Source organism: Pristiophorus japonicus, chromosome 15 (genome assembly GCF_044704955.1).
Source record: "Pristiophorus japonicus isolate sPriJap1 chromosome 15, sPriJap1.hap1, whole genome shotgun sequence".
Taxonomy (NCBI): Eukaryota; Metazoa; Chordata; class Chondrichthyes; family Pristiophoridae; genus Pristiophorus; species Pristiophorus japonicus.
Window position 1 is genome coordinate 39799112 of NC_091991.1, and position 15077 is coordinate 39814188.

Below are 15077 nucleotides of genomic sequence, written 5' to 3' on the forward strand. Positions count from 1 at the left end.
AGAGACATGTTTGCGGGAGAAGTTCTCGTTAGTAGTACATGTAATCCATTGCTATGGACTTCACACTGCAATCCCAAATCTGTAATAAGGTTTGAGTGTCCAATTGAGCTTCCGATTAAACTTACAACATCCCAATCCAAGAAATTAATGGTGAGAGATTATGCATTATAACTTGGGGAGCTATGCAAAATAGTACTATCCAGAATACAATAGTACACTGAATTAGAGAGATTTATTTCGATTCTCCAATTTTGACAAGGTTCCACATCAACTATTCATGGCTAAAGAGGCACAGAGATCAAATATCGTGCTGGATAGAAAACTGACAATAAAGGGTAGCTGGAAATAAGTACTGTGCAGGCTGGAAAGCAGCTATGAGCAAGATATTAAAGTTTTAGCCTTGGGAACAGTGATATTTTAAAAATATTTGATTAAGTTGTTCACATGTAGGGCCCAAGTTTCTGATATACACTAGAACGGCACATTGCCGAGAGGCCCGCCTATTTTGTGGAATGAAAAGCGCGCCAAAAACTTACCTTGTGATTCTCTGAGTGCAGCAGGCCTGTTCAGCAGTCAGTGCGACGCAGCACAACAGCGGGGGGCAGAGCTACAGCCCTGGGCCAAAGAGAGCGCGGGCAGTTGCGGTGTGCGCAGTAGTTCCTGCCCCCAGATTCTGTGTGTGCTCTGCTGGCTGTGGGAGGAGCCAAAAGCACGCAGCCCCTAGCCCTGGCCGAATAGGCTCCTGGAGCGGGCAGAGTGCCGATTTCCAGCAGGCAGGCCCCAGCCAGGCTCCTGAACAAGTAGGTGAGGTAGGAACTTTTTATTTATTGATTTATTGAATGATTTTATTTTTTATTGATGGTTCTTTACTTTTAAAAATAAAGAACCATCAATAAGAAATAAAATGTTTTGGAAAATCACCTACCTCTGGCTTACCTGCAACTAAGTCTAAAGTGTACGTGAGGTTTTTGAGCATATAAAAGTTGACACTTACTCCGTTCTAAGTTAGTTTGGAGGAACTTTTCGGTGCCTAAACTTGCAAAACAGGTGTAAGTGGCAGGTAACGCCCCCTTTTGAAATAACTGAACTAAAGTGAAACTAAATTAACTCACTAGAACTGGAGCAAACTAAACACTGAGAATTGTGATTTCTAAAGATACTCCAAAAGAAAATAGGAGCGACTCCACCCAAAATTTGGGCCGGTAGTAAGCAAAATTCTATAAATTTGCAACAAAAAAAATACCAAAAAAGAGGCCAAGGCAAATGAGAAGCAGGGCAAATAGTGATAGTGCAATCAATTAGAGAATTTAGATAACTGGACCAATAAGTGGCACATGGAATTCAATGGTAGGGAAAAGAATTTGCAGTTATATACACGACCTTTTCCTAGTCAGAAATTCCCCAAGTGCTTCCAAGTCAATGAATGACCTTTGATGTGTTATCACTTATGTTGTTGCTGCCAATTTGCACACAGCATGGTCCCACAAACAGCAATGAGACAAATGACCAGTTAATCTATTGTGGTGTTGGGATAAATCTTTTCCAGGACTTCCCTGCTCTTTCAATGATAGCAGGGCATCTTTTATGCCTACATGAACAGGCAGACAGGACTCAGGTTGCTATTTCATCAAAAAAGCACTGAAATGTCAGCCTAGATTATGTACTTATGTTCTGGATTTAAGAACTAGGAACAAGAGTGGCCATACGGCTGCTCCGCCATTCAATAAGATCATGGCTGATCTGATCATGGACTCAACTCCACTTCCCCATCCGCTCCCCAAAACCCCTTATCGTTTAAGAAACTGTCTATTTCTGTCTTAAATTTATTCAATATCCCAGCATCCAGTATTCCAGGTGTGGCCTCACAAATACCTTATATAGCTGTAGCAAGACTACCCTGCTTTTATACTCCATCCCCTTTGCAATAAAAGCCAAAATACCATTGGCCTTCCTGATCACTTGCTGTACCTGCATACTATCCTTTTGTGTTTCATGCACAAGTAGCCCCAGGTCCCACTGTACTGCAGCACTTTGCAATCTTTCTCTATTTAAATAACTTGCTCTTTGATTTGGACCTTGAATCCATATTTCATGAAAAACAGTAGATTAAGAAAAATATAACCCAACATCCTTCAATTGGCATACATTATTATAGTGAAACCTGTAAATTAGGGACATAAGGGGCTTGTATCAGGTGTCCTCATTTTCAAAATGGTCATTGTAAACCAGATGAAGCAAATATTCCCAGATTGGCTGAATCTCCTGCAGTGTTCCTTCGCGCCCCCATCTCTTTCTCTCTCTCTCTCTCTTCCCATCTCCCTTCCCTAGAGCCCCAATATCTTAATTTGCAAGAATCTATTACAATGCAAGCTATTTGGAACGGTCAATAAGCACCCTTTTTTGGGCACTTTGGTTTGCTCAGGTTTCATTTAAAATGCAAATGTTCTTGTGGGGTTAAACACTGAACTAATAGACACTAAAGCACTTGTTATTTTGCTGTCGGTTAGCATTGATGGCCAGGGTTTTTTTTTTTTTACACACACACACACACATACATTGGGCTGTGTCAGATTATACCTGCCAGGAATGATTCTGCATGTGGGTACTATGTGCAAAGCTACACTGCCCAGTGCACTTTTTAATATATTGGCAAAGAGCAGGTACAACAACCGCTTACTTACAACATTAATAAGACGCAATACAAAGTTATAAAGTACTCAACAGATCCAACAAACCATCCGAGCTCTTTTTAGGTCCAGTTTCACTCTATAGACTAATTGATATTCCACCCAGTGTGAAAACCAAGCTCTATGATGCAACCTCTCCTGTAGGGGGTTTCATACCGATTGGCTTTAAGTTACTTGAGTCAGATGCCAAAGTCTTACTACAACTTGCGTCAAAGTGCACCCTAAACCCTTTCACAATATGGCAGTATAATTACAGCCATACTTTCCAGATTAAAATATTTAAATTGAACTATAGCAACCTTGGGAAGGGAGTACTTGGCATTGCAACAAATACCATGTCCAAGCACTTCCTTTAGAAATCTGACCTAGATTTATCAAGTGACAATTTCAGCCATCATTTACAAATTAATTATGTACAAAAAAAGGGAATTTAATGCTTAAATGTATGTCACTGAAAGGAGTAAATAAAACAGGCAGGCACACAAATTAATGAATACAGGTTTATATTACAATGTGTCTTGTTCTGGTACAGTTGTGTCTGCTTCATAAAAAATAACTCATGGGTAACTTTTAATACACAGCTCATTGGAGTTTATGTGGGCACAAAGCAGTAACTGCATTTGATGTATATTTTTGCTAGAAATATTAACTACATCTGAGACAGTGCCATGTCAGTAAAGCATAAACATTACTAACCACATTGAATTATTTACCCATTAACTCAGTGATTTTCTGTCCCATGCCATTTACCCCTTGAACAGAATGCTTTTTTTTAAAAAAATGGAGAACAAAAGCAAGTTCAGAAATTAACATGGAAGTAACTGCAATCTATGAAGGGATATATTTCAGGTATAAATGATTAGTAACCGTCAACCTTTCATCTAAATAAAAGGTACTGGGAAGAAATAGGCCCATTCTGATAAATTTAAAATTTGCTTGGATCCTCAGCAACATAACTGTACTAAGCAGGAACCAAAAGAAAAACCTAAAAAAGGCATGGTCTCACCATGGTACTGTAAACACAAGTATGGCAACTAAACATGATGGCTGTACTGGCTGTTTTAGACAGTGAACATACAGTAAAATGAAAACAGTCACATTAATGAGTAAACCAAGGAGTTAAACTATTTTAACATTGGTAGAAAGGGAAATGCTGCATTGAAAGCCATGTGCTTTGTGCACAGTAAATCTATCATGAGCGCTAATGGTGTTCAACTGAAAGTGTATTAAAAAAATGATGAGGCAATTTCCCAAATTATTTATAAATGTAATTCAACAATTTCACACGTGAGACCAGACCTTTTTAAAACAGACACGAAAATTATCCAGTCATGCAAAACTTCCTCTTAAAGGTTTTGCATTTCTTTGCCAATCTTGTAGCTCAGGATTTTGTTCCAGTCGATCTTGGTGCGGGTGACTGGCAGCTGCCGACGCAAGGCTTTAAATGTAGTGTCCGACATGGTCTGATAGTTTTCATTGATAGCAGTCTGGAAAAAGTAAACAGTTAGATTATGTTAACAGAACAAAACAAGAGCACAAGTGTCGCAAGCAAAATAAAACAATTTGCTACACATCCTTTAAAAAAGGAAGTCAAATATAAATAACGATCACCAATATCACTATTTGGTGCTCACCCATGAGTTCCTTACTTGTGCTGACGAATCAGTTTGAGATTTGCAATTTTTACTATCAGCTAATATTTTGGCTTTAAGGAAGAAAGAACTGAGCCTCAATCAGCTTACAGGACCAGTAAAAACAAATCCCCCGTCTATAGAACAGATGCCCACCACCATCCGGCACACCATCCCCATGAGCTTCAACAAACCTGGGAAAACAAAGAGTGCGCCTCTATGGGCAGGTAGCCATCAATGGCGGTATCTAACTGCCGAATTAGCTATATTGAATATGCTCACAGTAAACTGGAAAATGTGTGTTTTGAAAGTCAGGAGCATTACATGCTGTTAAAGTACAGCTGTGTGCAACTTAGCACATCTTCATTTCAATTAGAGGCCAAACTAGCTTTCTTTGTATTCTTCAACTGTGATTCCTGAAGTCAGTAAGAAGCTATATTCCATTGCAGGATGGACTTTTTCCAGTAGATTTTAAATACTTGGTTATTTGCTTTTTAAGTTTGTTTTGTGACAGTGATGGTAATGTGTTAAACTGATTCATGTGGTCCTGGCCTGAAGTCTCAGACACTGCTCAATCAGGCAATTGTGACAAGTATTTTATTTATCATACAAGAACAAAGGAATTTGAAAATCCACAAGAGAGAGACACGCACACAAAAAAGACTTGGATTTAAAAAAAAAAATCCAAAGCGAGTCTCCAGCCAAGCGAGTGCTGCATAGCTTCTCTCTCTGCTTCAACTGATCGGTTTGACAGAACGGCATCTGCCTAAGGGCAGCCATAACTGAGTGCCAAACAGATTTACATAAAACCATATAAACATAGATCTTGGAATACTAGAAATCAGACAAATATCCTTTGGGATAATCAAATCTCCATTTCAGCATTCATACCTGGTATTCATTTTCTACTGCTTCTACAAGTTTTGTGAATTCTTTTGCCATCTGGGCTTCATTCTGTAAAAGAAAGCAGAACAATTTAAATGTAAAAATATAAATTGAGTCCTATTTAGATTACAGACTGCCCTATGGCACATTGTGTACATGGATACAAGGGGAAAAAATTAACGAGCTTTATTAAAGTTTCAATTAGATTCATAAAGACTCTCCCGATAGCCAAGATGGTATAGATGCCACCTGGTGTACCATTAAGCAATACAGACTTGGTGGTCTATGCTGAGTTAGCTGGTCTAAACGTATTAAACAAAAACCAACTTGGTAGTCTATTGTTAGAAATAGCCATGTTAAGGCTATTTCTGGTCACTTCAATAAATCAGGATCAACTGTCAGAAATGAAGATGTCTCCCTTTCTGAGTTTCCCTAGCATCTAATGCCCAAGTTGAGGAAACGATAAGTAGATTAGGGGACCACAAGTGGTGGGAAGTAGCTTATAATCCCTGGGTACAAATGGTATGAGCAGCCCTAGTAATTGTTCAATGCCTGGTCTGAATAGTTCTAATTATGTCACGTTATTTGAGATGCTCGACACGCCAATTGAACCGTCGTACCAGTACTCTAGTTGGCACGGTTGGTAAAGAACTGGTAATGAGAGGTCCGAATAAAGTTTTCTCCCCCTCAAGGTGGGGAATGTGTTAGAAATCAGGGGTGTACAAAATGTATATGGTTATGCAACAAAACTGACGAAGAATGCAGTGTTTAAATGGTTAGATTTAAACTGGAGACGGAAAGTTGTCTCAGACTAGATAAATGCTTACAAGTGCTAATGTTTTGGTTTCTGGCGGAGGGTATAGTATTATGTACTATATACAATATCCCTGTTGCTAAGCAATTATCTGTTGTCGATTATCTGTTGTTTTTAAGTTAAGAGTTGAATCTTGTTTATGTATTTTATGTATAATGCTATGGTAGGAATTGAAGTTAGCTTAACAGAACTGCTTACGAAGATAATGGAAGGAAGTTAGGGAAATGAGCATAAACACAAAGCAGTTTGCTAGGTCATAAAGCAGGTGTGGGCTTCATGATTGGAATTCATCTCATCAGGTACAATGAAAAAACCTTGAGTAAGTTTAAACAGGACAAGACATGTGAACAAGATCATGAGACATCTTTAAAGGAGGGCTTTGGTTAAGATCGAGACAAAGAACTCGAAGCTCCATTGGATATTGAGTTTTTAGGGGAACCTTTATTAGGTTCTAAAGATCTGATCAATATTGTTTTTCAGGCCCAATAAAAAAAAAAGAGAATAAAAGGGACAACTAGAGATTTTCAGGGCAGACAGTGGAGGAGAGAGTGATACAGAAGTTGGGCTGGTCGAACATTCATCGAGTGTGATCCCATGCTTACCAAAAGGAGGCTCTAGACGAAAAGAAAGAGACCGCAAGCTAGAGAACTGCTCACGTGCACCAGCTGTTTGTCCGATCGGGATCGGTATCAGTTACTTGTAACAGTTGTATTTTTTTTGCTGTATAACTTGCGTTATATTCCGTCTTAAACTCTGATTAAACACAATATACCCACCATATTGGTTTACAGTCAATCCTGATTATTAAAATGACCAGAGATAGCCTTAACTTGGCTATTTCTAATACTATGCAGAGTTAGCTGGTCTAAATGGTGGCCTCCATACTCTTGAACCAACAGGGGGAAAAAAAAATCAGCTACAGTTCAAACTTCTGTTTGCTATTCAGAAATCCCTACTTAAAAATCCACATGGGGATAGGATCAGGTGAGGTTTGATGCCTTCCCCTGTACAGCAAGTCTGCCGACAAATGATGAACAGCCACTTGGACTAGGTACCAGAGAGCTGTTGGCACCTCAAACAGTACATCAACAACATTTGGTGCGGTCGGTGAAGATGTAGGGTAGAAAAGAGAAAACAGAAGGGGAAAGTAGTGAGGGGGGGAAAACTGCAAAGATGATTAATTAATACATAAAAAGAAAGCATAGAACACAATGCAAGATTTATGTAAAAGATTTGCGATTACATCAAAGATTATCATGGAACAGAGAGAGAGAAACTGCAATGTTAGTTTTCTCAATGTAGAACAGTGACTTTACTTACAGTAACAGACAGAGTTTCCTGTACATCTTTATGGCTGACCAGTTGAACATTGCCATCTTCATAATAGTGAACCTAAAAAAAAACGTAAGGTTTGGATTTGCATTTCTTTACATTTACTAAAATCTAATTCTACTGAAATTTTTTTTTTTTAAATTTCACTTAAGTTACAGTACATAGAAACATAGAAAATAGGTGCAGGAGTAGGCCATTCAGCCCTTCGAGCCGGCACCACCATTTAATGAGTTCATGGCTAAACATGCAACTTCAGTACCCCATTCCTGCTTTCTCACCATACCCCTTGATCCACCTAGTAGTAAGGACTACATCCAACTCCTTTTTGAATATATTTAGTGAATTGGCCTCAACAACTTTCTGTGGTAGAGAATTCCACAGGTTCACCACTCTGGGTGAAGAAGTTTCTCCTCATCTCGGTCCTAAATGGCTTACCCCTTATCCTTAGACTGTGACCCCTGGTTCTGGACTTCCCCAACATTGGGAACATTCTTCCTGCATCTAACCTGTCTAAAGCCGTCAGAATTTTAAACGTTTCTATGAGATCCTCTCTCATTCTTCTGAACTCCAGTGAATACAAGCCCAGTTGATCCAGTCTTTCTTGATAGGTCAGTCCCACCATCCCAGGAATCAGTCTGGTGAACCTTCGCTGCACTCCCTCAATAGCAAGAATGTCCTTCAAGTTAGGAGACCAAAACTGTACACAATACTCCAGGTGTGGCCTCACCAAGGCCCTGTACAACTGTAGTAACACCTCCCTGCCCCTGTACTCAAATCCCCTCGCTATGAAGGCCAACATGCCATTTGCTTTCTTAACCGCCTGCTGTACCTGCATGCCAACCTTCAATGACTGATGTACTATGACACCCAGGTCTCATTGCACCTCCCCTTTTCCTAATCGGTCACCATTCAGATAATAGTTTGTTTCTCTGTTTTTACCACCAAAGTGGATAACCTCACATTTATCCACATTATATTTCATCTGCCATGCATTTGCCCACTCACCTAACCAAGTCACTCTGCAGCCTCATAGCATCCACCTCGCAGCTCATACTGCCACCCAACTTAGTGTCATCCGCAAATTTGGAGATACTACATTTAATCCCCTCATCTAAATCATTAATGTACAATGTAAACAGCTGGGGCCCCAGCACAGAACCTTGCAGTACCCCACTAGTCACTGCCTGCCATTCTGAAAAGTCCCCATTTACTCCTACTCTTTGCTTCCTGTCTGCCAACCAGTTTTCAATCCACGTCAGCACACTACCCCCAATCCCATGTGCTTTAACTTTGCACATTAATCTCTTGTGTGGGACCTTATCGAAAGCCTTCTGAAAGTCCAAATACACCACATCAACTGGTTCTCCCTTGTCCACTCTACTGGAAACATCCTCAAAAAATTCCAGAAGATTTGTCAAGCACGATTTCCCTTTCACAAATCCATGCTGACTTGGACCTATCATGTCACCTCTTTCCAAATGTGCTATGACATCCTTAATAATTGATTCCATCATTTTACCCACTACCGATGTCAGGCTGACCGGTCTATAATTCTCTGTTTTCTCTCAACTCCTTTTTTAAAAAAAAGTGAGGTTACATTGGATCAGTTCCTATGGAGTGGAGGGTAGCCAGAGTACACCAGGAATGCATATTTTTCCAGGCTATTCTAATTTACAATTAAGTATTTAGATTTGTAACCAAGTTGTTCAGTTGTACCTGATTTTTTTAAAAAGCCATGCACGTCTTTCAAACAAAAAACTGTTTTAATGGACACTCAAAGCACAAGATGAACTTAAATTACTGAATATGCTCTTCAATAAAAATTCATTTGTGATTACATCTCGAACACAGTACAAGAATTTGCCAGTCACAAGAAATTAAATACATCATATTAGACGAGATAAACAGTGAGAGAGGAAATATTAAGGGGCTTAGCAGCTTTCAAAGTGGATAAATCCCTAGGCCCGGATTAAATGTATCCAAGGCTGTTGAGAAGCAAAGGAGGAAATAGCAGAGGCTCTGACCATCATTTTCCAGTCCTCTCTGGCTACAGGTGCAGTGCCAGAGGACTGCTAATGTTGTACCTTTGCTTAAAAAGGGAAAAAGCCATAGATCGAGTAATTACAGGCCATTCAGCCTAACCTCAGTGGTGGGAAAATTACTGGAAAAAAACCTGAGGGGCAGGATAAATCTTCATTTGGAAAGATATGGATTAATCAACGACAATGGATTGGTCAAGGGAAGGTCATGTCTGACTAACTTGATTGAATTTTGCGAGGAGGTAACCAGAAAGGTTGATGAAGGCTGTGCACATGGACTTTTGCAATGCTTTTGATAAGGTCCCACATGGCAGACTGATCACGAAAGTAATAGCCCATGGGATCCAGGGCAAAGTGGCAAGTTGGATCCAAAACTGGCTCTGAGGCAGGAAGCAAAGGATAATGGTTGATGGGTATTTTTGTGACTGGAAGGATGTATCCAGTGGGGTTCTGCAGGGCTCAGTGCTGGGCCCCTTGCTTTTTGTGGTATATATCAATGACTTGGACTTAAATGTTGGGGGTATGATTAAAAAGTTTGCAGATGACATTAAAATTGGCTGTGTGGTTGATAATGAAAAAAAAAAGCTGCGGATTACAGGAAGATATCAATGTACTGGTCAGGTGGGCAGAACAATGGCAAATGGAATTCAATCTGGGTAAGTATGAGGTAATGCATTTGGGGTGGTTTAACAAGGCAAGGGACTATACATTAAATGGTACAAACACTGAAAAATGTAGAGGAACAAAGGGATCTTGGAGTGCAGATCCACAGATCCCTGAAGGTAGGTCAGGTAGATAAGGTGGTTAAGAAGGCATATGGAATACTTGCCTTTATTACTCGAGACATGGAATATAAGAGCAAGGAGGTTATGCTTGAACTGTATAAAACACTGGTTAGGCCGCAGCTGGAGTACTGCGTGCAGTTCTGGTCACCACATTACAGGAAAAATGTGATTGCACTGGAAAGTGTGCAGAGGAGATTTACATGAATGTTGCCTGGACTGGAGAATTTTGGCTAGGAGAAAAGATTGGAGACGTTGGGTATGTTTTCTTTGGAACAGAGGAGGTTAAGGGGAGACCTGATTGAGGTGTATAAAATTGAGTGGCCTGGATAGAAAGGGCCTGTTTCTATTGGCATCGAGGTCAACAACCAGACGGCATGGACTTAAAGTAATTGGGGAGAAGTTTAGAAGAGATACAAGGGGAAATTTCTTCACCCAGAAGGTGATGGGGGTCTGGAACTTATTGCCTGAAAGGGTGGAATCCTCACATTTAAAAAGGTAGTTGGATGTGCACTTAAAGTGCAGTAACCTACAGGGCTACAGGCCAAGAGCTGGAAAGTGGGATTAGGCCGGATAGCTCGCCGGCGCAGACAATGGGCCGAAATGGCCTCCTTCCGTGCTGTAAATTTCTATGATTTTATGATATGCATCCTACATTTGTCAAACATATGTGCAATTTGTTAAAAGGTCATTAATTTCTGTAATTAAAGTGTCACAGGTTTAAAACTGCCAGTGAAAAATACCCATTGTTGATGATTTAGTAACCATATTAAAACACGAGACTTCCACTTAAGAGGTCAGCATTTGAATTCTAGTCTCAAACATTCACCATAGCACCAGTCAGTCATTTACTGTCTTAAGTGTTAGAATTAGGGTAAGACTTTGAATGGGGCAATTTTAATTTAATTGCCTTCTCTTGTCCCACCTTGGAAGTAGGCATATTGCAAAGGAGCCACTATCTGGCTATTTCCCTCCTTCTAGTGACTCCAGCGGTAGTGAAACACTTAAAATATTCAGTGACTTTTGTAAAGGATAAGCTTTCAGAAGGTCAATTGCTGCTCAATGATATGCTGGGAAAGGACAGGGCGGTAGGGAGACCAAACACTTCTGTTCACTGATGTGCAGCCCATCACGATTTGAGCGACCTGGGAAACAGGTCCAGCGTTCTCGTAAAACTTAAAACGTAAAGTGGCAAGCGGTCAGTCCTCAGAAAGGCCACTGAGAAAATGCTTCAGGTAAGTTTCAAAAATGTTTTTGGACGGTCAGGAGGGGCATTAATGCTCCTCTTAGCCCCACAAAAATCCACCCACCCACTGCCAAGCCCCTTGTGCCCCCCCTCAAGTTTACAGTTAATATCTGAATAAGGTTTGACATTAAAATGGGTCGAGCCTCCAGCATAATTCATTAGATGGGACAGTGGGCACATTCCACTCATCTCATGAGAAAATCAACCCTTAATAGCCAAGAGAAAGTGGTGGGACATATGAAATACACATTCACTAAAACAGTTAGTGATGAAACAACTTAAAAAAAATTGAATGAGTATCTACTTAGCAACATAATTGATATTAAATGTAGATTCAGTTAACGGAATGCTGTAAAGAACATGGTGGTTCCGGAACCCCAAGGATCATGGAAATGACAAAAAGGAAGGCAATTTGGTCTAGAATGTGTAATGTACAATGCACGATGAGAGAAATATACTAGAGTTTTGTTTTAACAGATACAGGTTAGACAGGAGGGAGGAGTTTAGCATATCGTTTTCTCACTCAGCTAGCTTTAAAAAAAACTATTTGGTAGAGCCTACAACAGAGCAGATTGTACACGGTCTGGGGAAGGGGAAGGTTTAGAGTCAAGTGATCTTTTTCTGATTCCTGCTTTATTTAGCAGAGAAAATCAGTAGGAGCAAACTAGTTTAAAAAAAGATTGAGGAGTTCAGTCATGTGGATTATGCATGATCCACAGCCATCAAACAGTTATTACAAACCTGAATCTTCAAAATGCCTTCCACCTGAGTTGATGAAGTAGTGATAGTAAACTTCCACTCTGATCGCCAACGGCCATTCCTTTATTCAATTGACAGAAATTAAAGATGGTTTTCAAACAAAAAAAAAAGTGTCACAAACATGCAATGTCATCACAATTGGTATTTCTCTTGCAAATAAATAAAGTAGTTTGGATCATATTTTGATTTGTCAACATGATATAATTTCTGTTTTCAAAAATACATTTGTGTAATACTGACTACTTGGTTTGCATTAGATAAGTTTAATTTACCGGATAACGAATGTTAAAATCCCAGGTGAGTCATTGCAAAAGATTGCAAGTCTAATGGCATATTGGCTGCCATGTTTGTTACATCACAACAGTGATTATACTCAAAAAAAAAGTACTTCATTGGCTGTGAAGTCTGGGGCATCCCGAGGTCATGAAGGGGTTATATAAATACAAGTATTTTTCTGGCCATCCGCCTTTTGGTTTATATGCCTCAAATCAGAACGTGGCAACTGTGTCAATACCTTCCACAATGTCATTTATAACTGATAGCGTATCTGTGGCAGTCTAGTTTTAACAACACTGGTGACTTTATCTTCTCGGGGATTTAATTTGAAAAATATCTTCCAAAGTACTATAAGAAAAGTTTAACATACCAGAAATTTTTGGGTTGAAACTGATGACTCTCAATGCATACTATGATGGTTTGATGTCCTTCAATGGTCTTCCCATATACCTGGAAAGAGATTACAGAATAATGTACAAATACAGAATAAACTTAGGACGTTCCAAAAAGAATGCGAATACTAGATGAAGTAATGTTTTACTAAAAACAATCTGAGGCTTCCCTCATGATTTAGCGAATTTCAGGATCAAGTATTAAATCAAAATCTGCTGGGGTATCAGGAATAGATTTTCAAGTTCCGGTGATAAAAATATAATTGGATGTTCCCCAAGCAAATCATCATTCGATGATGACAAGGAAAGCAGCAGCTGCAAAACATCCCCTGAAGGAATGAGATTTCACTTCCAAATTAAGGGCCCAAGTTTCGAGCCGCACCTAGAACGGCGCAGTCCCGACCTGGACGCCCATTTTTCGCGCCACAAAGTGCGCCTAAAAAAACCCTCCAGATTCTCCACCTCCCTGCAGGTCCGCTGCGCAGCACAGCAGGAGCTGTAGGGGGCGGAGCCAGGTCCCTGCGCCGAAACCTCTGCACATGCGTGCTACAGTGGGTGCGCAAGTGCAGTAGCTCCAGGCGCCAGAAACTGTGTGGGAGGGGCCGAAGCACGCAGCCCCGAGCCCTGGCCCAATGGCCTCACTGGGGCTGCATGAATAAGGCTCCTCCCACGGCCAGCTCCTGCTTCCTCCTGACCCGACTCCCACTTCCGGACCGGACCAGACACCCGCTCCCGCCGCCTCCACCCCCCCCGGGACTGGACCCGACCCCCGCTCCCCTCCCCCGGACCGGACCCGACCCCCGCTCCCCTCCCCCCGACCGGACCCGACCCGACACCACCACCCCCCCCGCCCCCGGACTGGATCCGACCCGACCTCCCTCCGACCCGAACCGAAATCCCTCCCACCACCCCCCCCCCCGACCCGACGCCACCTAACATTAAATCTGGTGCTGGGGACGGGCCCTGCCCGAAGTCTCGGGCCCGGCCCGTTCAGCCTCCCTCCCCCCCAATCTCCTTTCCTTCCCTTCTCCTCCTCCCCCCCCCCCCCCAATCTCCTCCCTTCCCCCCCCCCCCCCCAATCTCCTCCCTTCCCCCCCCCCCCCCAATCTCCTCCCCCCCCCCCCCAACCTTCTCCTCCCCCCCCCAACCTTCTCCTCCCTTCTCCCCCCCCCCCCAATCTCCCCCCCCCAACCTTCTCCCTTCTCCCCCCCCCAACCTTCTCCCTTCTCCCCCCCCCAACCTTCTCCCTTCTCCCCCCCCCAACCTTCTCCCTCCCCCCCCCCCCAACCTTCTCCCTCCCCCCCCCCCCCCACAACCTTCTCCCCCCCCCCCACAACCTTCTCCCCCCCCCCCCACAACCTTCTCCCCCCCCCCCCACAACCTTCTCCCCCCCCCCCCCCCACAACCTTCTCCCCCCCCCCCACAACCTTCTCCCCCCCCCCCACAACCTTCGCCTCCTCCTCCTCCCCCCCCAACCTTCTCCTCCTCCCCCCCCTCCTCCCTTCCTTCCTCCCTTCCCCCCCCCCAACCTTCTCCTCCTCCCTTCCCCCCCCAAAATCTCCTCCCTCCCCCAATCTCCTCCCTCCCCCAATCTCCTCCCTCCTCCCCCCCCCCAATCTCCTCCCTTCCCCCCCCCCCAATCTCCTCCCTTCCCCCCCCCCCCAATCTCCTCCCTTCCCCCCCCAATCTCCTCCCTTCCCCTCCCCCCCCCCCCCCAATCTCCATCTCCTCCCTCCCCACCCCTCTGTCAGAAACACAGACACTGAGACAGAGAATGAGACACACAGACAGACAGAGAGATAGAGACAGACAGAGACACACCGAGGGGGGCATCCCAGCACGCTGTTGGAGGGCTCCCGGTGCTGCAGTCGGTAAGTAGAATTTTTTTTATTTAATATTTTTTGATTGATTTATTGGTTGATTTATTGATGTATTTATCATTATTGATGGCGGCTCTTTGTAAAACTGAAGTGTTTAATGTTTGTAAACTTCCCTTTAAACACCCCCCCCCACCACCATTCCCTACGCCTGATTTTCTAAAGTGTAGACAAGGTTTTTTCGAGCGTACAAAAATCTTCACGTACTCCATTCTAAGTTAGTTTGGAGTAAGTTTTCACTGACGAAACTTTGAAAACAGGCGTAAGTGGCTGGACATGCCCCCTTTTGAAAAAAACTTTCTGTTCCAAAGTGAAACTGTTCTAACTGACTAGAACTGGAGCAAACTAAATGACGAG

General features: G+C 42.5%; 1 protein-coding gene across 1 annotated transcript in view; it reads right to left on the bottom strand.

The window, feature by feature from the left end:
* Positions 1-3173: 3173 nt before the first annotated feature.
* LOC139280713 (F-actin-capping protein subunit alpha-2) overlaps positions 3174-15077 on the bottom strand; it is a 33461-nt gene continuing 21557 nt past the window's right edge. Inside the window, exons 6-10 of the mRNA XM_070900346.1 lie at positions 12822-12901; positions 12158-12236; positions 7338-7409; positions 5210-5272; positions 3174-4174 (exon numbers count right to left, since the gene is read on the bottom strand). Of these exons, the coding sequence (XP_070756447.1) occupies positions 4034-4174; positions 5210-5272; positions 7338-7409; positions 12158-12236; positions 12822-12901 (435 nt within the window). The 3' untranslated portion in view covers positions 3174-4033. The remainder of the gene's footprint in view (positions 4175-5209; positions 5273-7337; positions 7410-12157; positions 12237-12821; positions 12902-15077) is intronic.